Here is a 25,148-nt window from a genome sequence, read left to right as displayed (position 1 = left end):
ATTAGATGCTACTCTATAATTTCAGATGGTTACTCTATCTATCCCTCAATTTACTGTTCCCTCATATCTTCTACATAGCACACACCAGGAGTTATTCTAATATGGATACATATTTTTATAATAGTTCACGACAGAGAAAGTAGTCATTTTATCCTAATCCTGCAGATGAAGTGCAGAAGTAAAAGAACTTATTTAAAAACAAGATAAGCAGATGCTTCAAGCTTATCGTTTTTGATCCCATACTCTTAAACAAAAGCTGACAAACTTCTTGTTCTTATGAGCACATTATACCACGTGGCTTTTAAAGTCAGTATTTTTAACACGTTGACTTAATAGTATTCACAGCTAAGTAATAAAGTATAGCTTAATTCGATTTTTTTGTTTTCTCTCTGGTAACTTTTCTTCTTGGTTGCTGTTTAGTGTTCTAGATTCTGCCAATTATAAAACTTATTTTTTTTAAGATTCTCTACGAATTATCATTTGGTATCTTCAAAATTCCTTTCCTAGAATGTTCTGTCTTTTCCAATCTGAATGGCCTGTGCCAATTCCAATATTTCATGGTGGTATCTCCTTCCGTTTTTTTGCTGTGTCAAATACATTTCTTATACACTCTCACACCTTCCTTGGGTTAAACACAACACAGTAGAAATGGCTAAACTAACAAAATTAATCACATCAATAATCCCAGGTCCCATTCACATGCCTACTTCCAAAGTACCCAGTAAACTTAATGCCTGAGCCTTTCCAGTGTTCTCCAAAGCCAGTTAGTTTCTAGTCCATGTATTTCAGCTTTCTTTGGAATGTTACCAGGCCCCAGAAGTTGTCCCAATTAGTCACCACATGGGAACACCAGGAGAGAGCAAAACTTGGTTCAAACACTATGAAAGCACTATAGGTGATGGTTATCAGCTAACTCAACTCTTGAAGCTCATCAGAATTCTTTTTTGGATATAAAAGCAGGGTTTCTACTAAGGTCACTAAAGAACATCTAAGGCCATTCAACCTTTCTTAGCTTTCAAATTTTTGTGCTCTTGTCTCTCCCCTCACAAGAAAAGGATTATTTACTTATGCTTTTACTGTCTTCTAGGGATGTACAGAAAAGGTAAAACAAAACAACAAAAAATCCTGATGCATCTTTCTCTGGATGTTTAATTGGAAATATTTACTTATTTGTCATTTTATGCAGTAGTCTGGGCTTGCCTGGAATTCATTATGTAACCCAGCTGGGCCACAAATTCATGCTCCTTCTGCCCACAGACTCCCAAGTACTGGAACTGCCAAGTACCACTATACCCATAATTTTTAAAATCTATCTTTAGAGTCTTTTCTCCTTACCACACACCCTTGACAATCTAATCATATGCATCTACTCTCAAGATCACTTTACGCTTCTCCCATTGCTCCTCTTCAAAATCACAGAAACACCACTCTCTAGCTTGTACTCTAATTGTAAATATTTTATCACAGCACCCACAGGGTAAATGCCAAGTTTTCAGTGAGAAGCAGGTAGCTTGTTTGCACTTTACGACACCTGGGATATAACACACTGAAGAATAACATGTTCAGCACGTTAAGTAAAATAAAATGTTTTTACATAATTTAAGATCTTTTAAAAATATTTATTTCATGTATATGAGTGTTTTGCCAGCATGTACGTATGTGGACCACGTGCAGGTAGTATTGAAAGGCCTGAAGAGGGCAACCTGGCTGGAATGGAGTTATGTATGGTTCTGAGTCATCTTATGAGTGTTGGTTACTAAACACTGGTCCTATGCCAAATAATAACTGTTCTTAACCGCTGAGCTATTTCTTCAGCACACAGTCTCTTAATCAAGTATTATACATTGTAATTACTATATCTGAAATTGATTTTGATTATGCTATTCCTCTTAAGAATCCTTGACCTAAGTACTTAGGTGGTAAACTCATTAGTCTGTTTTGCATCACTGTAACAAAACAGCTGAGGCTCCATAACTTCATAAAGTTTAAAAAGGTATTTTTAATTTGTATTCTGGGGTTCATAGTCCAAGATCAGTTGGGCTCCACTGATTTCTCTCTAGTGAAGAGATAACAGTAGATTTGCCACAGTGATGTAGCACAATGGAGACAGCATGTATGAGAGGAAGTGAGCCCATCTTGAAATATGAAGTCTAAGGACTAGGTCCCATAATACGTTTCAAGGGCATTCCTCCAATCAAGCTAAAGACTTAAAGTATCTTCCAACCTATAAAGGCTTGGTCAAAATATCTCTCGCTCTTTCAAAATTAATATGCGCCAACCACATGACTCCCTGGGTAACAGACTTAAGCCATATCCAAACTGTATCTGTGGAAACAGAATTCCATACAGAGCTAAGAATATACTTAAACTATTGTCATCAGTGTTCTTAAAATATCAAGTAAAATATCTGTAAGTAGCTAAACTTTTAATTATACCAGAACTTGATAAAGGGTAGGCAATTGCTAACATAGGAACAATAAGTTTTGAGGTTACTGCAAATTGGTCCGGACAGCTATTTCTTCCAGCATTTATACTGATGAAAACTGATTGTATAAACTACACCAACTACTCTATGGAAAATGGAAGCTTGAACAACTTCTAAACGGCAGAATGTATTCATAAGGAACTGGAGCAATGGATCAAGGTCAACTTTTCTTACTACTGTACCAAGAGGCCAATCACTACTCCTATCAGAGGAAGAACCTAAATGTTTCTCAGAAATAGAAGTCAAGGCATTATTCCAAAGGTCCAAGTTAGTAAATCCTGGATTTTATAGCATTTTATGAGATTTAAATTTCCAATAAGCATTAAATAAACCAAAAGCTTGAAGTTTTCCCAATGAAGTTGTATTGTCCCAAATGTAAAGAAATTCTTTGGGCTACCCATCCTTCAGAGTATGTACTTTTAATTATCCTTAACTAAATGACATATTTATCAACTAAAATCAACTCATTTTAACTAGTAGCTATTGATGAATAGAGTCTACAGAATTCTACTTCAAGAAAATGGAAACAGGTTTGCATTCAATACTGAAACTTCATTTTAATAAGTGGCTTGTAAGCTAAAAATTCCAAGACTCAAGAAACTATTAAACAAGGCAGTTACCAATGAAACCCCATTTCTTCAAAACATTGCTTCCCAGAGGAAATATGATTAAATAAGGACACCATTCATCTTAGGCATGTTCTAGTTTAGAAAATCTTTAATGTCAAGCTGCATGCAAAAAGAAAACATTTCATATTCTAACAAAATATTATGACGTCCTGCACCTTAAATTTAGAGCTTACAGACAACAGATTACTTAGGACTGCTTATATTGGGATTTTACAAATTATATGGCAATATACATCTCATTTTCAAACACATTAGCAATGATGAATTACTATTTTTATAAAGGTAAAAACACAATTTGGTTAAATATCTAAACCAAAAATATAATATTTTAAAATACTTACCAAAATAACCCAAGTTTACTCAATTGTTTAAAAAGACAGAGCATTCCATTGTTAGGTATTTTTTCAAAGTTATAAGAAAAAAGACATACATCAAGTAGATGTTTACAGGAGGAAATTAAGTAAGAATGGTTTAAGTTTTAAAACAAGTAAATAGTATTCTATTTAATGTACACAATATTAAACTGCCTTGAGTTCTTCTCTTGGAAGTACCCCTTAGATCATGCCGGTCTCAAACTCACAGATCCACCCTGAACCCAGGGCCTTGTGCTCACTAGGTAAACACTAACACTGAGCTACACTCTCTAGCCCAAGTTCTTCTCTTTACACCATAAATAAGTGCATCTCTCATCCCTCATCAGAGAAGTGTATTTTGGCATATGGTGATTAATACAGAGACTCACAGAGAGACTTAACTCATGGTTAAGAGGTAGAGAGTAAGACTGTCATAGCGCCCAGCTCTAAATGGGATGTACCTATCACAACCTCCTCCCCAAAGCACAGGAGTTATCATAGTAGAGAGGATGGAAAGATGAAAGTGAGAGCCAAAAGTAACAGATATTCACAGCAGAACAGTATATGCTTAACATAACAAGCCCGTTGCATGAATGCATAACAGCTATGAATTCATGCATAAGATCAAGCCAGCAAAAAGCCTAGTGTGGACAGGGAGGGGCCATGAAGTCCCACCACCGAATGAGAACTATTGGCAATTGATGGGCACATGGAGAAGGAAAGTAAATTTTTCTTCAGAGAAGCAGCCCGAGAAGCTACTCAAGCTCCAGCAGATGGTCTTATACCTATGCATACATAAGCAGCGCTTAAGCTCTGAGCTTAAGAGAGAGAACACATAAACTTGGGAGGTAAATGTGGTGCAGATGTGGGAGAAGTTGGAGGGATGGAACGGAATGTGGATTTTTATCAAGACATGTTTGTATAGACTTCTCAAATAATTAAAAATAAACAAAATCTTACCAATAAACTGAAGACTTGTAATTCAAACAAAATAATAAGCCCTTGGGGCATCTATCTAAAGAACAGATTTCTGGGCCTTCCCAAAGCCTATCTAGTACAGGTATGAGGAAGGATCCCCTCAGGAACTTAGATACTAAACACTTTATTTGGATAAAATATACAGTTTTTCTGACCATCTTGCAAGACACACTTATGTAAAGAAATGATGTTTATTTGCAAAGTCAAAGCCAACTCATGTATAAAGCCTCTTTATGAGTACCAAGTGCTCTAATAATGCATGGAATAATGTCACACGTACATTTAATGTCTCCCAGTATCATTTTGATTATCATTCATTCAGAGCCTTGTAATTCATAAAAGACTAGAAAAATATACTTGGAAAAATATACTTTGGTAAACACATTAGTAATAAACAAGAAGAAACAGGACAACTAGTTATTGCAGCAAAACTGATTCTAACTCTCTATACTCAAGATCAACACAACAAACATCAATTAAGAAAAAGCTCTCTATCAAAATCTAGAAATCAATGTATTTGACAAGATTTTTTAAATTTTTAAAAGATTACAGTATCAATACTCAAAAAATCATTTTTTGCTACTTTATAGAAGCTACTTCTATCTAAAACCACCTCTTGGTTAATTCACAACTGACTCACCAGATTCTATAAGCAGTAGCCGTACATAAGACTGCTCAAAGGCATGTACTACAGGCTGAGAATAGCTTTAAATATGGTAATGAACACTGGGAGCAATAACAAGCAGTGCTTCAATTCCTTCTTAATGTTTACAATTAACCTCCATTTTTAATTCTTCCAATAATTCTTATCCATAGCATATTATGCCTTAATTGAATGAAAAATATTAGGATAAATACAACTTTGAAAATGAGCAAAGAGTTATGATCTGCATAGACCAGAGATTTTCAATATCACACACCTATGATACCAGAATTCAGGAGGCTGGTACAGGTGGACCTTCCAAGTTCCAGGAACACACTGATACAACTTCTACTGAATGCAAAATTTCAATGAAACCAAGTATCCTCCCCAATTTCAATGTGACCACTTACATATTATGAAAAAAAAATTGACACATAAGGGGGTCTGTGGGAGTCCAGCTCCTACCTATCCCACCTTTTCTAGGGTTCTTAGGAGGAAAGAAGGATAAGAAATATTAGACAGAGAGCTGGCTGACAAGAAAGACAGAAACACAAGATGGCTCCAGGGGGGCTTGGATCACTACCCAACGGACGCTTCCGTTTATTCCAAAGGGCTTTTTATAACAATGCCAAGGGGCAGGGCACAAGACCTCCCCCTTTCAGGATCAAAGTACACTGCACAGCCAAGTGTAGACCCTTCCAAATACGTGGCAACAATGCCCATGATCAAATCATCCCCTTATGCATCCCTGCTGGGTAAAACAAGCTCAGATTCTCAGACACTGAATAAGTTCTCACTAGGAAACCTCTGTGGGCCTCCACATTCAAAACACCAACAGTATACATATAACACATCTTTATACCCATTACTATCTCCTCATAAACAAAAGAATATCTGATGTCAGTTACTTTGGTAAATAATAGAGGCTTAAATCTTGTTCTAAAATTATAGAATGTGAACCTGGAAATGGGAAGTAGACTGGGAATTTAAGCCTGCCTCAGCTACAAAGCAAGTTCAAGACCAGCCTGTGCTACATGAGACCCTGCTTCAAAAATGGGGCCTGGAGAGATGGCTCAGTAGTTAAAAGTATTTTCTGCTCTTCTAGAAGACAAAAGTTCAGTTTCCAGCACTCATGCTAGGCGTTTTACAATCACCTCTAGGTCCAACTCCAAAGGACCCAACCTCCTTCTGACACCACTCCCTACCAAAGCATGTGTGCACACATACATACACACTGAAAATATAAAAAAATAAAATAAAAATTCAAAAAGTCCTGATGCCGTCTAGTATAATAAAAATGTTGATTTGTATGCTTCACATACTAATAATTCTGACTTACACCATTATTCTGGCAAACTTCTCAGCTGCTATAATTGTAATACTTCAGTTCACATCATTAATTTGAGTAGGTTTAAAAGCTATTATTTCCATCCTATTGCAGAGTAAACATCCACTTTACAGAAGATACCACTAAATACTTAATACAATAACAGCATTCATAGCATTGATAATTCTAATAGCTATTTTTGTAAACATGCTTCATTTGGGACAACAAACTACTACAAATAACCGTAATTTTTAAGTATGTCTTATAATAAATAATTCTACTATTGTTTATAAAAACCAGAACTATTGTCACAATTTGAAGGTTTTTGGTCTGTCTGACACAAATTCCTAGCTCATTGTTGATCAGTTAAGAGAGTGGTGTGCAGTGGTACACCCTTGTAATCCCAGACTAGAGAAATGGGAGCAAGACATTTTCAAAAACATCTTTGACTAGGCTTGTTTGTATGAAACGTCATCTCAAAAAAACTAATAATCTAAAAAGTTTGATGGTGCTAGTATAGCCATAAACTTGGTATGATACTACTGCTAATTTGTTTCTTTTTTAATAATTCAGATAGAATCCTGAAACTGGTCAGAGCACACTTAAAGATAAAAATCATTAATTCAAATGTTAAAGTAAGAACAGACACTAAGATTTAGGGGATAATTCATATTCCTCCTGGCCTTTAATAAAATCTATTTACATTAGATAAGTAGTCATATAGTAACCATTTCCTTTATTTCTCTTTAGTATCAGGGACCTGAGAGCAATGCATAAGGGTGGGTCCAAAGGAATCATCAACAAGTAGTTGTCAAATTCAACATGCATAGACCTACTCAGAAGACTTCAACTTTTTGCCAGGCCATCCCTAGAGATTCATTCACTATGTTTTATTGAGACCATTATGTACATTTATAACAAGTGATGCTAATGCTCATGGTGAGAGACCATACTTTAAGAACTACTAGTCTAGCTGAGAGGTGGTGGCGCACACCTTTAATCCTAGCATTTTGGAGGCAAAGGCAGACAGATCTCTGTGAGTTCAAGAATAGCCTGGTCTACAGAGTGAGTTTCAGGACAGCCAGGGCTACACAAGAGAAACCCTGTCTCAAAAAACAAAAACAAGGTGGTGGTGCACGCCTTTAATCCTAGCACTCGAGAAGCAGAGCCAGGTGGATCTTTGTGAGTTCGAGGCCAACCTGGTCTACAGAGCGAGATCCAGGAAAGGCACAAAGCTACACAGAGAAACCCTGTCTCAAAACAACAACAACAACAACAAAACCCTATTAATCTAATACAGTTGTTGTTAGCCATGTATATATATTAAAATTATAGCGAAAGAATTTTTGAAAACACCAATGACTGAGAATACATGTGGTCTGATAATAGCTAATCTGACTTTTATTATAAAAATAGCTTTTCAAAGGGCTGAGGGTTTACATCAATAGTAGAATACTTGCCCATGTCCCTAAGTTCAAGCCCCAACCTCCACTATGGGGAGTAGGAAGTTGTTCATCCAGGTATTGTAACCCTAGCATTCTGGATCACACACCCAGAAGTGTGAGGACTCTGCCTCCAAAGTAATTAATTAAAACCAAAACAACTTTTGAGTGATTCCATTTTAAAGCAACGAACAATGCTTATCATCTAAGAATTCCAAAGGCAGGTTCCTTTGTTAAATTTCCCTCTGTGTTAAATCAGTTTATGTCAGCTCTATTGCACTTGTCCAACCTACACTGCAGCACTCAAAAGTTAAATCTGCAGTTAAAAACAAAAGTTTAATGAAGTAAGTAAAAACACAGGTCACTGCACTTGGGAGGCAGAGGCAGGCGATCTCTGTGAGTTCAAGACCAGCTTGGCCTACAAAGAGAGTTACAGAGAGCAGAACTGTTACTAAAGAAACCCTGCCTTCAAAAGCCACATAAACAAAAAAGGTTACAGAGTAAAATGTAGTGCTTAATCAGTATCATAAAAGGATGACTGATAGCCTATTTGAAATATCAAAAATGTTCTGACAATAAAATTATAGTGAAGACTAAAGTCGTTTAGTATAACTACTAACTTCACAAATTTTCTTAGCAACCTATCTTCTCTACGTGTCCTAGTCTACAGCTGAAGAACGAGCATTGCTTATTCAATGACCATGTCTCAAGTCAAACCATTCTTTCTCTTCAGAGATTTGAAATTTGGGTGCTCCAAATTATACAGAACCTCCTTCTAGATAAAGCTTTCACAATAAAAGCTTATCATGATTCAAGTTCTTCAAGTTAATGATTTAGTTCTCAATTGCTCTTTATGAGTTTCAGTTCCACATTCTTACATTCTAAGTTCTACTCTGAATACACACCTGATCATATAAATACTGTTTTAAAATACAGGAGCTGGGAGACAATATTCTACACAGGGAACAACCAGTCCAGTACAACTATAGTACCACATATTTGACAGCCATATTCTATTGCTTCACTAGGATCTTGTGATCTAGCAAAAATAATTTACTACAGCTTGTATAGTGCCACTAGCCTGTACTCATAGCTACTTTGCAGGCTGAAAAAAAAAAAAGGACTGTCCGACACCAAGAATTTGAGGCAAAACTGAACAACAACAAAAAATCCAACCTACTTTTTTTCCTCTGGCTATGTTCTTGTTTATTTTAAAAACTAGTGTCTTAGCTAGGCCTGGAGGATCACACACCCAGAAGTGTGAGGACTCTGCCTCCAAAGTAATTAATTAAAATGAAAACAACTTTTGAGTAATTCAATTCTAAAGTGACAAACAATTCTTATCATCTAAGAAAGGTGGTGCAAGCCTTTAATCCCAGCACTCGGGAGGCAGAGACAGGCAGATCTCTGAGTTCAACACCAGCCTGATCTACAGAGTGAGTTCCAGGACAGCCAAGGCTATGCAGAGAAACCATGTCTTAAAAAAAAAACAGAACAAAAAACCAAAACAAACAAACAAAAAAAACCACTGGAGTCTTGGATTTGTAGCTCAGAGAGGCCTTAAACTCATGATACTTCTGCATCTGCTTTCCAAGCGATATTATTCACATGTGCCTCATGGCTGATTAATGGAAAAATAAAAAAGGTTTAAAATCTGTTTAGTAGTACTACACCAGTTCTTTTCAATACATTCTCCATCCAAAGATGAACCTGTTTGATGACATATTAATGTCAGCAAGTAGTTCATTCTATCTTCAAATTCATTTTTCTAATGACCACAAAGCTTTCACAAAGTTTATTACCCCATGTTATGTCATAACAATCCATCTAACATGCTCTACCAGCCTTCTATTACCAAGGACTTTGTTAAGAGCTCAACTATTTTATAAATAACATATCGTATTTTATAGTTGTTTTCTCTTTGCAAAAGGTGTGATGTAATTTATCTTCCACTAAGTTTCTGATACCTTTTGTTTCCCCAAAAGTCTAGGTATATAATTATCTTTAAGTTGCCAGAGTTGAAGCATTTAATTCTATCATGTAAGACTTACTGTAAACTTCCTGTGCATGTTAATTTAGACTCACTTCTAGCATTAATTCTAATCAAGAATAATTTCAATATTAAAAAATTCAGCTAAAAAATGAAGATTTTTATGTTTTGTGTTTAAAAACAAACTAAAGCACAGGTCTTATGATATTTTGGGATAGTGTTATTTCTAAACCATCTTTCAGGACCTCTAAAATTATAAAATTGAATAACACTGGCTTATTTTGTGGTTAAAGCTCCAGGTCCTATTCCTATCTATGCTTGCACGATACTCTCTACCAAATGAAAATTTATTAGACAGAATCAAATCTCAGGTAGCAGTATTCTAAGTTATTTTTTCAGTTATCAAAAGGTAAAACTCCAGGCTAGAGAGGTAACTCAATGACTGAGTACTTGCTGCTTTTCCAGAGGATCTGGGTTCAATTCCCAGCACCCACATTGCAGCTCACAGGTAGTTGTCTATTGTTACTAATTTCTTTTATGTTTATTTACTATAAAACTAAAAAATAAAATATAAAGTAAAAACCTGAGATGGGTGGCAAGCAACTACAAAAAGGCCGGGCCGCCACCACTGACTGGCTCAAAAAGGACAGTGCACCCTATGCTCTGCCTCTCCTCAAGGTCACATGCATCTCCAATGAAAACCCCATCTCTTGAACCAAAACACTCCTCTCAATTGGCTAGCAAACCAGTGACAAAATTCCTGTAACATTTTCTCCTTTTTGTCTAATTAAGAAGGAAAGGTCCTAACTCTAACATAGTAAAACTATATGTAATAAGAATTATTATCAAGTAGTATTATCCAAATAGAAAGGGAGGGTAGTAACTTGAACAAAAATGAAACTACACGCAAGAACAATTATCAAGTAAGAAATACATTTGCAATGTCAGTCCATAAGTAATTGACAAATTTATAGAGATTACTCTATTAGCTGTCTTCTCCTGAGAGTCGGAAGTTTTATACCTAATACACTTTTTGCCAAGATTTGGGAGAACTGTAGCTGTCTAGTCTTCAACCCCATCAAAGACCTGAGAAGGAATTAATATTACCTGAATAAGCAGGAAGTGCAAGCAAGAGACTTCCAAAAAAATATGAGAAACAATAGAAAAAGCTGGCTGCCTAGACAGTCACCTAAGGTTCCTCTGCAACATTGGGGCATCCATCTTTGGCCTACATGCCTAGCATATCTGACAGATGTTTTTTCAGAAGTAGGAAATTTTGAAGGACTGTCCTACCCTGTCTTGGCAAAGTTCAGCAGTTACCTTTGTGTCCTGCTTGTTCAGTTTGGACAGCGTACTGTTAGCAGTCGAGGAAAGGGCAGTATTTTGCCCTAATGGCTAGCTTTTGCCACAAAGAAAGCAAACTCCCTATGGAGTTCCTTTGATGTCTATCATCTTCCACTGAAGTAGATCAGTGGGTACCGCTAAGAACTGATATGTCTCATGTCGAGGAATAATCTGTACCATTAGGCCAGATTATTCCTTTTCAGATGGTTCTCTTCTTTATTCAATGCTTCATTTTGTCCAGGTGGATGTTTTTATTTTCCTGGAAAGACAAAAACAAAACCCTGCCCTGATCCTAATTAGGTGAGTTTTCCTTTTCATGAGGTTGAATCATCATATTGGTTTGTGAACTAGCACCTCTCCCCAGCAAGGAGAATCGAGTCTTTCCAATTTTGATGGTATCCATAGCTTTTCTTCTCCTGTGGAAACAAAAGCAAAACCTCTTCCCCAAAATAATACACATCCTGGTTTCCATTCTGAGATCAACACATCTTTACAATATACAGGCTGATTAGTTCAGTGGTTTTTTTCTATTATCCAATATCTCTCTGAAGCTTTTGTTCCCTTTTCATTAGCATTAAAAAAAATTAAAGTCAATAAAGCATTGTGCAATCTGTCTCTAGGGATCATTATTACACCTTTTTGTTTACAAAACATATCTTTTAAAGTGAGATTAATTCTATAAATGCTTGTCCTGTAGGATTGTGTGGTATTATCTGTAATATGTTTTTTTTTTTAATTTTATTTATTTATTTATTTTGGTTTTTTGAGACAGGGTTTCTCTGTGTAGCTTTGCGCCTTTCCTGGAACTCACTTTATAGACCAGGCTGGCCTCGAACTCACAGAGATGACCTTCCTCTGCCTCCCGGGTGCTAGGATTAAAGGCGTGCGCTACCACCGCCCGGCTATGTTTTATGTTGTAATATGCAAAAAAAAAGTGTTTCATTTTACTAGAGACATATGCTGGAGCATTGTCAGTCTAAATTTGTACAGATATTCCCATGATGGCCATAAATTCTAACAGATGTATAATTATAGAATCAGCCTTTTCAGAACTCAAAGCAGTTGCCCACTGAAATCCTGAATATGTTATCTATGGTATGGTGTATATATTTTAATTTTCCAAACTGCAAAATCAAACACATCTATTTGCCAAATTTCATTTCTTTGAGGACCCTTTGGGTTAATCCTGCAGGTAGTGGAGTCTGGTTATACAAAGAACAAGTAGGACATTTCCTTATAATTTCCTTTGGCTTGTTGCCAAGTGGTAGAAAACTCCTATTTCAAACGCTTGCTATTAATAACATGGGGCTTCTTATGGAATTCTTGAGGCTTCCAGCACATTTCCTACTAATAGCTGATCAATCTCATCATTACCTTGTGCTAGAGGACCTGGTGGACCTATATGGAATTTGATTATGTGTTATATTTATGGGATGATACCTATTCCTGATTATTTCCTGTAATTGTATAAATAACAAAGTTAATTCTGAATCATCAGGAATAAGTTCAATGGTTTCAATATGTAAAACAACTTTCTGCATACTGAGAGTCAGTAACTATATTAAGAGGTTCTGAAAAATATCTAATAATGCCATGAGAATAGCATATAATTCTGACTTTTGAACAGAATCGCAAGGGCCACTTTACTTAAATTTTCTGATGTATAACCTGCTTTTCCTGATTTATTTGCATCAGTATAGAAGAATATAGGGGACCCAGATATTGGTGTTCTCCACACAATGTGAGGAAGGACCCAATTTGTTCTTTTTATAAATTGAAGTCTCTTGCTTTTGGGATATTTGTTGTTAATTTCTCCCAAAAAAATTACTTTAAGATCTTTGCCAATGTTCATTTTCTGTCCATAAAGAGGAAATTTTAGCATTAGTAAAAGGTATCACAATTTCTCCTGGGTCTATTCCTATTAATTGATGAAGTCTCAATTTTCCTTTTAAAATCAATTCAGAAACCTTTACTAAACAAGTCTTTAATTTTTCACTCTGTTTGTTTGGTAAAAGTATCCATTCTAGAGAATTACTTTCTCTCTACATAAGAATCCCAATAGGAGAATAGTTGAAAGCTAGCTAGGATATAATCAAGCTCCAGATACAAGCAATCCACATGAGCATCCTGTAATTTTTTTCTATACCAGAGCCAATTCTCTTTCAGATTCAGCTGATAGTTTTCTTGGACTATTTAAGACCTTGCCATCTTGTAAGGTTTGAAATAAATTAGTTCTTGGGTTGTTAATCCACTTGTGAGCTGTAGTCATTTAATGTTTCCCAGTAATTTTTGAAAGTCATTACGAGTCCGCAACTGACTTTTCCTGTTTTATACTTTTTGTGGTTGAATTTTTTGTAAGCCTATTTTATATCCTAGGTAATTAACAAAATCTCCTCTGTATTTTTTTCAGGCGCAATTTGCAAATCTCCAGTAAGGCAATATTTTCTTAACTTCCTTAAACATTTCTTCTAAGGTATCTATGTTTGAAACAGCTAGTAAAATATCATCAATATAATGGTAAGTTAAAGATTGAGGAAACTGTTCACAAATTATTTCGAATGGAAATTGTACAAAATATTGGCACAAGGTAGGGCTATTCAACATCCCTTGTGGGAAAATTTTCCACTGATACCTTTTAACAGGCTGTGAATTATTTTAAGTAGACAACACGAAGGTAAATTTTTCTGTCCTGTTTTTGTAAAGGTATAGTAAAGAAACAGTCTTTTAAATCAATCACTATAATAAACCATGCTTTAAGTAATAGAGAAAGCAAGGGAATTCCAGGTTGTAGAGAGCCTATCAGTTGAATTACTTTATTTATGGCTCTCAAGTATGTCAACATTCTCCATTTTCCAGATTTCTTTTTAATGACAAATATAGGAGAATTCCAAGGACTGGTTGATTCTTCAATATGTTGAGCACTTAGTTGCTCCTATACCAGATGTTCTAATGCCTGCAACTTTTCTGATGTCAAAGACTATTGTTCCACCCAGAGAAGTTTATTAAAATAGCCATTTTAAAGGCAGGGCTTTTGGCACCTTCGATCACCAGCTGTTGTGTCCTGTTTATGTACAACCTGAACAGTCTGTGGCTGCTCTAAAGAATACCTTTAAATACTTCTCCCTGAAGTATTCTCTCTTTTATAGTTTGTTTCTGAGATTGGAGGAACGTTGATGTGTTTCCCACTACTGTGATAACTCATGTCCCCATAAGTTCACAGTTATGTTGGACACATATGGTTTTCACCTTCCTCTCTGTCCTTCAGGTCCTATGCATCCGACCCATCTTGTGCTTTGTCTCACCTAAGATAAAGTTCCAATACCTAGAAGCGTTTACCTCCTGAAAAGTCCAACTGGGTGCCAAGAATTTCGTGCGATTATAGTTACATCTGCCTCTGTGTCTACCATCGATTTTAATGCCTTTATCTGTATTGTTAACTTTGGTCTTTGACTGTTTATAGAAGTTTGCCAAAACATTTGTTTTATGGTTTCCCCTGAAATTTTTATCTTCTAAAGCTGTTCTGTCATCCAGAGCAGTATGTTTTTGTTTTTGTTTTTTTACAGTAGGCATTAGGTCCTTTAATTGCTCTGTGGAGGAGTTCCCCCGTGGAGACAGGAAATGACTGAACCAAATTTGATATGGGGGCATGCAAGAGGTCCCCCACGAGGCATTTCCCAATGGCAAAGGGTTGGTCACTTGTTCATCTGCATTCATCGGTTAAAGGTCAGCCTTTGCCACACCTACTGCATACTCTGAAGGCTGTGGCCTTCTGTTTGGGTTATCTCTAGAAAAAATACGGTTTCTAGGAACTCCCTGCCTACAGTCCCTTTTTAGACCTTGTTTACCACAATTAAAACAGCTGACATTTTGATTTTTCTTCAAGACTAGAAATTACCTCTCCTATCCAAGTATCATCATGGCTATGAGATTCAATAGTGACTGTACGTCAGATCCATTCTTCTTTGGGTGCTGATCTTACCTTTAAAGGCACAATTACCCTTTTGCACTGTGAATTAGCATTTTCAAAAGCCAAAGAATCAATTAATACTCGTCTAACTTCTGGATCTGATATCATTCTATTTACAGCTGAAGTCAATCTTTGCAAATTCAGTGAAAGTTTCTATAGGGCCTTGTATAATTTTAGTAAATGGCTCAGTCCTCTTTCCTGATTCTTGAATCTTGTCCCAAGCATTCAAAGCTGCTGTACAGCAGAGGGCCAAGGTGTGATCATCAAATGTAATCTGTTTTTCCACTTCAGCATAACAGCCCTCACCAAGGATTTGATCTTGGGAAATCTCATAACCTCTCAACCTACCCTGCTGCTGTTCTATTGCCCTAACTTCAGCTCTCCACCAGATATTCCATTGTAACTGAAGACCAGCTTCCAATATTGCTGTAAGTAAATCTTTCTAGGCTCGTGGAATAATTCTGTTCTGAGTGGTCCATGAATTTAACATCTGCTTCACAGAAGGTGAATGCATGCCATAAAGAAATATTTCTTCCTTAAATCTCTTCAAATCTAACATTTCTATAGGATCCCAGTTAACTTCTGAATACCCTTGGGGATACTTATCATCTGGTGGTCGTACTTGAATGGTAAATGGATAAATTAAAGTTGGTTTTCTAATCACCTTGGGCTACTCCAATCTAATTTCATAATGTACCGATGAGGTTGGTTTTCCTCTAAATTCTTCTGTGTTTAAGTATTTTAATTATCTGTTTTAATAAATTTTTCTAAAGCTTGTAACTTATCACTCAAAATGGTATTTTCTTCAGTAATTTGTAGGGCTCACATATTATGAGTAGTAATCTTTTCTAAGGCTTGTATCTTTTTGAATAATTTTTCTAAGGTTTACATATTACCAGTCACCTTTTTGCTCTCTTTATCTGTAAATATTTCTAAAATTTTTATCTTATCAATAAAAATTGTATTATTCTCTTTAGTAATTATTTGTAAGGTTTGCGTATTTTCAGTAGTAGCCCTGTACCTTCTAAGGCTTGTATATTTTGAACAGTAAGTTTTTCTAAGGTTTGCATGTTATGAGTCTCTTTTTTCTTCATTAGTAAATGTAAATATTTCTAAAGCTTTTATCAGTAAAAATTGTTTTATTTTTCTTAGTAATTATTTGTATAGTTTGTATATTATCAATAGTAGCCTTTTCTAAGGCTTATCTTATCAGTCAATTTATCATATAAGGCACAGTTATCAAACCATTTTAAAGTTAAAATATAATTACCAAGCTGATAAATAATTATGACTGACATTGTATTAATCCCAGCTAAGTTTTTCTATTTGCATCCCATCCATAGCAGTGAACAGGGTCTTGATTCCCTGCATTATATTCCCAATTTTTAACATGGGGGAGTTTTAAGTTTTTCCACCTTCTTTTTAAAAATTCTTATTTATTTATTTTAATTGATTTATGTATTTAATAGCCCAATTTATCATTTAAAAGTTCCCAAGTGTCTTACCAGTTCCAGTTCCGTTCCTCGGGATTGGGTTGTGCAGATGTAGTGATGATTTTTGACCAGGAGGTGGAGCCAATGCTGGGCTGTGCAATGGTATTCAGATGTAGTGACAATGTTTGACCAGCAGGTAGAGCAAGTGTGGCACCAAGGCAAGCTGCACTGACTCACCACTCTATTATAAACTGACTGCCCTCAGGCTGGTGCCTACCCATGGTGACTGACTGGGTTGGGGGCATTTGGTCAACCAGCTAGGCAGAACTGGCTCGCGGGGCATGGCTATGTTACAAGCACCTTGACTTTCTTGCCTGCTGCCTGTGAGTTGGCAGCAGCATCTTCAAACTTCTAAGTCCCAAGTGGGTCTTGAGACAAGCAGAGGTCAAGTCCAGCTGAGCTGCCTGAGAACCCTCTCCCCCAACTCAGGAAAGCAGGCCAAAGGGGTTGGTGGAAGGGTGCACAGTAGTCCATGTGGACGTGCTTTTGCGTGTTTAGCAAGGCCAAATGTTGGGTGTCACAGGTTACTGATTTCTTTTACATGTATTTATTATAAAACTAAAGAACAGAATATATGATAAAAACCTGAGGCGGGTTGTAAGCTACTGCAGAAAAACCCTGCCACCGACGATTCCGGGCCCCAAAAGGCCAGTGCATCCTGTTCTGCCTCTCCTCTCCTCAAGTCCATCCCCAATGAAAACCCCACCTCTTGGGACCAAAGAAACGGTCCTCTCAATTGGTGGGCAGACACCAGTGACAGAATTCCGTATCTGTAACTCATTTCCAGAGAATCCTATGCCCTCTTCTGGCCTCTGGGTACCAGGCACACAAGTAGTGCCCAGACATACATACAGGCAAAACACCCCCACACAAAAACTTTTTAAAATTTAAAACTCTCTCAAGGACTTAAACATTACTTGTTGGCAGTAGATAAGTCTACTACTTTAGTAATGTGTCTCTATGTTCTATGCCTCAGTATTTATTAAATCCAGAGACTGCTTATCATTAGTTCACTGACTCTAGAACCTTTCTATACCAGCATCAATTCACCAATATTGCCAATTCTGGCTAGGCCAATATCTTTATATGCATTCTCACTATTGGTTCTACTACCATGGACTAGATTAAAGGCAGTATTAGGTCTCATTTGATATAAGTAGTATTGGTAGGTTAGCCAAAACCACAAGTATCAAAAGATTAAAGGTCTCTACTTTTGCTCCCAGATATCCTGGAGTTTCTGCCAAGTTGTTGCCTTTTTAAAAATTCTATCACCATCATCATCATCATCATCATCATCATCATCATATGTGTATGGGTGTTTGGGCCACGTGTATCTGTGTACCACATAATTTCCTGACCTCCCCCCCCCCCCCCCCCGAGGCCAGAAGAGGACCTTGGATGTCCTGGAACTATAGTTAGAGACTGTTGTGATGATGTGCAAATTGAGGCTGGGTCCTCTGGAAAAGCAGTTAGTGCTCCTTACCTCTGGGCCATCTTTCCAGCTGCCTCTAAGTTTTCTTATAACCAACTTGTACTAGAAAAATGCATACTCATTCTAAGATTTGAGCTCATAGTATGTGGCAAGAATTTTCTGTGTGCTTAATATTTAAGTGTATCCAAATAATAACTTTTGTTCGACAACTTTCAATAAGAAAACTTAGTGCTAGAATCTGGGCTCTCAAGGCCAAGTTCCATCATAGTATTTCAGAACATAACTGTATTTAGAGGAGACTGGAGCATGACTGTCAATGCATATGAGATTTCTTATTTTCAGGTAAGAGTGACGTAAAAATTCTAAACTTTGTGGTAATGCATAACCCTACAAACATATTAAAAAGCAATGAATTATTTCCTTCAAGTGAGTAATCTGTATGTAGATTATCTTAATAAAAAGCAGTTTCTATATTTTTGCCTCATTCTAATATCTATTACAATATATGCTATAAAATGCTTCCTAAGATATAAATATAACCAACAAAGAAATCTGAAAGTCCTAATATAAGAAATATAACCAACAGACAAAGAGAATTCTGAAAGTCCTAATATAAGTCAATAGTAGGATGATAAAAACAAAGTCACTTATAAGCCAGAGATGACAGACAGTTAAAGGGCCCTTACTTGTTGGATAACAATCACCAAATAAGCAGAAACAAAAAGATTGAACATGACCTCTAAATAATTTCTTCAGAAAGACTATTCAAAATAATCTTGAAATGCAAAGCTTTGCTTCTATACATGAAAACATGAATGAAGTCCTCAATAATATGAGCACTTACTCATCATACTCGATATGATAAATAACGTCTTCATCAGCAGCAACAGAGTCTGAATTAGACGTAGAGGGTACATTGTCCAATTTATTTGTGTTCTCTTTGGAATTATGATTTACATTTCCATTAGTCCTTTTATAAGAATTGCCATTCTTCAGTGGAGTTTTGCCACGTGAATGTCCATCAGAAGCTCTAGTAACACTATGTATATGTGCTTCAAACCAAGCACCAAGGCCGGCATCTCTGGCATCCACCAATTCATTTACCTAAAAAAAGTTTAAAATTAGTTAATGAAGCTTAATTTCATCTACTGCTTCAAAAACTTTAATGTAACTCAAGTTATTTGAGAGTTATTATGGTAAACAATATTTGTTGCTACTCATGTTTGAAATGCTTATAGATTAGATCATAGGTATTCTTTTTAGATTTTATTGTACTATCTTAATGTTGGTATTTACTAATATAAAAGTTGAACTTCTTCCCAATTTCCTTCGATGAAGTTGTTTTAATTCTTTCATGCCCAAATCTACACTCTACTTTTGAAAACAGTAATTATGTACGCAGGAGTCATGTAAGAACGCCGCCATTACAGAACCAGCACTTTTAGTTATTAAGACATCAATTTGTTCTATTAATTTTCTCATAACCCCCAAAATAACTCACACAATCAGTCCAAGAAGTTAAGTGAAAATAAGAATTATTCTTGAAATTGAAATTATAGAAAATGAGAGTATTATTCATAAAGATCAATGGCAAGAGTCTGCTAAATTAACGTATACAAATTGGAAAAAGTTCTGCCATGGATTAGTAACTCACTAGGCAAATATTCCATTTATCACTTCTGAGAACAAAGATTAAAACATAAGGAGAGAATTATAAAACATAAGATGTCCAGTAATGATCCAGACCTAACCAACAACTTTTACAAACAGAAAACAGTGATTAAAACGTATGTATATCAGAATTAACAAAGAGGCAAGTTTAAAAAAAAAATCCTTCTGCTAGATTGGATTTGTAGAAAGATAATAGTTTAAATTGGACTTATCATGGAATATCTTATTTTTTCCTTCTACGGTGACTGAAAAGTTTTGCTGGCTATAGTTGTCTGGGCCAGAATCTGTAGTCTCTTACAGTCTCCAGGACATCTGTTCAGATCCTTCTGGTTTTTACAGTCTCTATGAGAAGTCAGGTGTTGCAGAAACCTACAGCCAAATTATCAGGCCAAGAGAAAGAGAGAGCCCAAATTGGAGATCTCCATTCCCTCAGAACTCAAGGAAACCCGTGGAAGAGTGGGAGAAAGAAATGTAGGAGCCAGAGGGTCAGGACACCAGGAGAACATGGCCCACAGATATCAACAAAGTTGGCCTTATAAGGGCTCCTAGAGACGGAAGCAACAATCACAGAGACTACATGGGTCTGCACTAGGTCCTCTGCATATATGTTATGGTTGCTAGCTTGGTGTTTTGTGGGACTCCTAACAGTAGAAGTGGGGTATCACTGACTCTTTCATCTGCATCTGCTCTTGGTACCCTTTTCCTCCTACTGAGTTGCGTTGTTATGAGGGTATGTATGTGCCTGTATCTTAATATGTCATGTTCAGTGGATATCCCTAGGAAGCCTGCTTTTTTCTGAAGGAAACAGAGGAGTGGATCTGTAGGGGAAGGGGGGGGGAAGAAACTGGGAGGAGTGGAGGGAGGGGAAACTGTGGATGTTCTGAAAACAAGCAAACAAAATATTTTTAAAATGTGAGGACATTGGTAAGTGGCAGAGGATTTTTTTTTTTTTTTTTTTTGCTGTTGTTGTTTTTTTCAGGTAAAAGGAGAGAAATCTCTTGAGCTTTGCTTTGTTACAGTCCTTACAAAGAAAATCTGAAATCGCCAATACATGATCATCATCTCATCAATCTAGCTTTCCCTTGAAGCAAAAGAGACTACTTAATATAATTCTAACAGATAGTGCTGCCTAATTTTTATTTTCAGCTTGACACAACCTAAAGTCACCTGGGAAGAGAGAAACTTGATGCAAAAATTGCTTCAATCAGATTGGCCTATGGAAATGTTGATTGATGAGTGATGTAGGAAGGCCCAGCCTACTGTGGGAGGCACTATCTCTAGACAGGTGGGTCTAGGATATGTAAAGAAGCTAGCAGAACAATCCACAAACCCGAAGAAGGTAAGTAACAAGGAGGGCTCAGAAGGAGAACACATACATCTCTGTGGGAAGGGGAAATTAGAATAGATATTTTGGGTGGACTGGGGACAGGAATAGGAGAGATCAGGTTGGGGAGGATAGAGGGAGAAGATGGGACTTGGAGGGCATTTCGGGGTGAGGTAGAAACCTAGTGCAATGGGAACTCCCAGGAATCTATGAGGATGATTTATAGTGGAGGGACTTCCAGTGGAGAGACTGGGACACCAACCCAGCTACAAAACCTCTGACCTACAATTTGTCCAGCCTGCAAGATGTGCTGGGGTAAGAAGGGTAGTGCAGAGATTCTGAGAGTGGCCAACCAGTGACTGGTCAAGCTTGAGACTCATGCCATAAGAAGCAGCAGCCCACCCCTGACACCGCCTGTAGAGCCAGGAACCAGAAGCTGGAAAACCCAGAGTCCTAGGATAGGACCAAACATAACCGGCAATGAATGAATGAATGAATGAATGAATAGATGTGTCAATGAAATGATTTCTAATTATGTTCTGCTATATTCATAGATCAGTGATTAGCCCAATCATCATCACAGGGGCTTCATCCAGCAACTTATGGGAGCAGATCCAGAGACCCACAGCCAAACACTAGGTAGAGCTCAGAGAAATCCTGGGGAAAAGGGGAAGGAAGGATTATAGGAGCCAGAGGGGTTAAGGACACAAAAGGGGGAGGAGATGGGGGATGGGGTGGGACTGGGAGGAGAGGGAGGGGAACTGCAATTGGAATGTAACATGAGAGAATCAATTTTTAAAAAAAGAAAGAAAGAAAGCTAACAGAGAAAAAGCTAGAAGTAAGTCTAAGTGGCCTTTTCCCATGGTTTTTGCTTCAGTTCCTGTTTGAGTTCTTGTCCCAACTTTCCTCAATAACAGACTGTGACCTGGAAGTGTAAGTCAAATCAGTTCTGTCCTCTCCAAGTTGCTTTGATCAATGTTTTATCACAGCAACAGAAAGCAAACTAGAACACAGATGGTATAGCTTGGAAAGTATGGTCTTAAAAAATTTATACCTGCTGGGTGTGGTGGTGAACACCTCTAATCCCAGCAGGCGGATCTTTATGAGTTCGAGGCCAGCCTGGTCTACAAAGCAAGTTCCAGGACAGGCTCCAAAGCTACACAGAGAAACACTGTCTCAAAAATGCAAAATATTATTATTACTATGATTACTTATATCCACACGTGTCAGATAATATGTAATGTTTTTTACTTAGGTCTGCCTAATCATAATGAGCATATCAATTATGACTTTATGGAGAAACAAAGGCATCATTAGCTTGTTGTAGGCAAAAGCTAACAAGATGTAAATCCAGATATTTGAAGCATCTTGACCCTGAAATACAGTGTGGGTTTCACCATAATACTAAGCAACTTGTTAAACCTGACAAAGTACGTAAATATAAATTTCAAAGGTTAAGTGATAAGCTCAAAAACATACACACACACACACACACACACACACACACACACACACACACACACACTTAAATTTCAAATCACCAAGCTGACATAAAAAGGAGAAAGTACAAGTAAGTCAAACAGTAATTTGCATCTTGGTGCAATATTCAACCAAAGGCAAAATGCAAAGTGAATACAGGAGCAATGAAATAGTTTGAAAGACAAGGTTTAATACAACCTAAGAATGAAGCTTTAAGGAGAAGAGGGAGGGAGGGAGGGAGGGAGGGAGGGAGGGAGGGAGGCCAAGGGAGAGAAACCACCACCACCACCACCACCACCACCACCACCACCACCACCACCACCACCACCACCACCACCACCACCACCGTTACTACTAATGGTCAAGTAGGTTAGGTATAACAAAGAATTAAAGATGGAACATGCTATTCACTACATAAATTGATTTATATATTAAATGAATAAGAGACTTATTTCTTCCACAATTGTAACTGACAAATTTAAAGTCAGTCAGTCTCTTGTAAGCAACAGAGCTAAAACAACAACAAAAAATAACCAATGCTCAAGTTTGTAAGAATAAGTATTCACTCACAGTAAGCCAAAACGTAGTGTTTCCTTTAGCGCACCAACTGTATCATTCTAACAGGGAATACAGTATATGGTTGACAGTAAAACAACAGCAGTAAAAAAAAATACACCCTTAGCCTCAAGTGTAGGGCGGGATAGTGTAACATGTAATCCTAGCACTCTAGAAGCTTAGGCTAAAAGATCCTAAGTTCAAAACCATCCTAGGTTATACAGGAGGAGCCTGTCTCAAAACCAAAATTTAAAAAAAAGGCTATAAACTACATTATACTACTATATTACTACATGAATCAGTAAGCAGTCAAAATGAAATGCTAAAATTCGCCTAGCAGTATTTTAAAAACCAGCAGGTAGAACTAATATTTAGATAACTTAAAACAAAATTTATTAGTTCATAAAGATAGGAATTGTTATTAGAGTAGAGAAAATCTACATTTACAGCTAGAAACTGAAGTTTTATTATCCTATTCACCATAGCAAACCATTTACAACAATAATGCATATAAAAAGGTAGCTGGCAGTGCTTTTAAATTTTGAATATACTATAAAATACGTAGACATGCTACAGAGAAGTTTAAATAGGTTAAATTGCATGCAGGAAGTAAAACTCTTGCAGAGTCTGTGTTTTGATGACAGTTCAGAAAATTATTAAAACACAAAATCAATATAAAAACAGAATACTTTCATGATACTTTTCCAAGTAACTTAGTAGGAATGAAGACCAAAATAATGAGAAGCGAGTGGCAAAACTTAAGAGAGACATCTGGTAGCATGCTCTTGCAACCCCAGCCCAAGAGAGGCTAAGGAAGAACAATGCCAGTCTGAGATACATTGTGAGACCCCGTTTCAAAATATGAAGCTACAGCATGACAAAAAGAGGAAGATAATGTATGAGTGTAAGTGTTCAAAGTATAGCCACATGATTTTAATTTATAGTATTAAAATGCAAAATAGAGATGTTAAGTGTTATTTTAAAAAAATTTGAATTCAAGGCCACAGAGCAAAGCAGCAGGTTTGGTCAAGAGGTAGGAAAAACTAAGAGCAATCACAGCCCAGTGCCTTTACTATGTCTACTCTGGGAAAAAGCAAGGCAAGAGATAGGGCAAATGATCTAAGATTAGCAAGTATGAATGCATCACAATGGGCTTCAGGCTATTGGAGAGGTATCTAGTTGTCTAACACCATGCCATAAATGATAAGAACAGAAGAATGCTGTCTTAAAGTATGTTTCAGAGAAAGGAGGGGTGATTAGGATACGGACTCTACTGTATATGAAAGGTATGCTTTCTGACAATGTATTAATTATTTCTAGGAATTCACAAAACAAGAAAGGAATTCTCTGGTCCTAGGAAAGGGAGTCTCTCCCCAGCCAGTAAGGTTTTTTCACAGATGCCAAAATATAAAAAAATTGAACAATATTTTATATACTTAAAAACTCCACAAAATTTGTATATAGGAAATGAACAGAGTTGTTTGGAACTAGAATTTGGGATGGAGTGGAAAAGTCACTCACATGAACCTGTAAATTAAGAGCTGGTCTTAATTCTTACAAACATACAGCTGTAAGCACCCAGTGTGGTTGTACACACTTGTAATCCCATGTGGTTTAAAAAAGAAAAAAAGGCATACATGTCCATTTGCAATTTGAAAGACAAAGACATAAAAAGCTTAAAAAAAAAAAAAAACCCAAAACTTACTTTTTTTGTTCAGATGATCAAAGCCAGTGTGTGTATGTGTGTTAATAAAGGGATCACAAATAAACGTTCTTGTGAAAGAAAACATTCAAAGCGAAGTATAAACTCTGCATGACGATGGTATGTGCCTAAAATATAAGTTCTGTCAGTACTGAGGAACAAAAAGTGCAAGGTAGCCTGGGCTACATATTGAGATCTTGTCTCAAAGTATAGAAAATAAGCACAAAAGCACAAATATACACATATATGAATATAAATATATATATATATACACATACATATATAATCTCCACATACAGAAAAAGCCACCCATATTTGATATTTAATTAAAACC

The 25,148-nt window shown here is 36.7% G+C and overlaps 1 protein-coding gene across 2 annotated transcripts in view; it reads right to left on the bottom strand.

Moving 5' to 3' along the window:
• The window catches only part of Uhrf2 (ubiquitin like with PHD and ring finger domains 2), an 85,247-nt gene that overhangs the window by 33,852 nt on the left and 26,247 nt on the right, over positions 1 to 25,148 (bottom strand). Inside the window, exon 3 of one of the 2 annotated variants that reach the window (XM_076562130.1) lies at positions 18,928 to 19,187. The exons of the other annotated variant lie outside the window; for it this stretch is intronic. Within the exon in view, the coding sequence (XP_076418245.1) occupies positions 18,928 to 19,187 (260 nt within the window). The remainder of the gene's footprint in view (positions 1 to 18,927; positions 19,188 to 25,148) is intronic. 2 annotated transcript variants of the gene reach the window in all.

Source organism: Peromyscus maniculatus, chromosome 1 (genome assembly GCF_049852395.1).
Source record: "Peromyscus maniculatus bairdii isolate BWxNUB_F1_BW_parent chromosome 1, HU_Pman_BW_mat_3.1, whole genome shotgun sequence".
NCBI lineage: Eukaryota > Metazoa > Chordata > Mammalia > Rodentia > Cricetidae > Peromyscus > Peromyscus maniculatus.
Note: the sequence above shows the minus strand (reverse complement) of the source record. Positions and strands in the feature narration are given on the sequence as shown.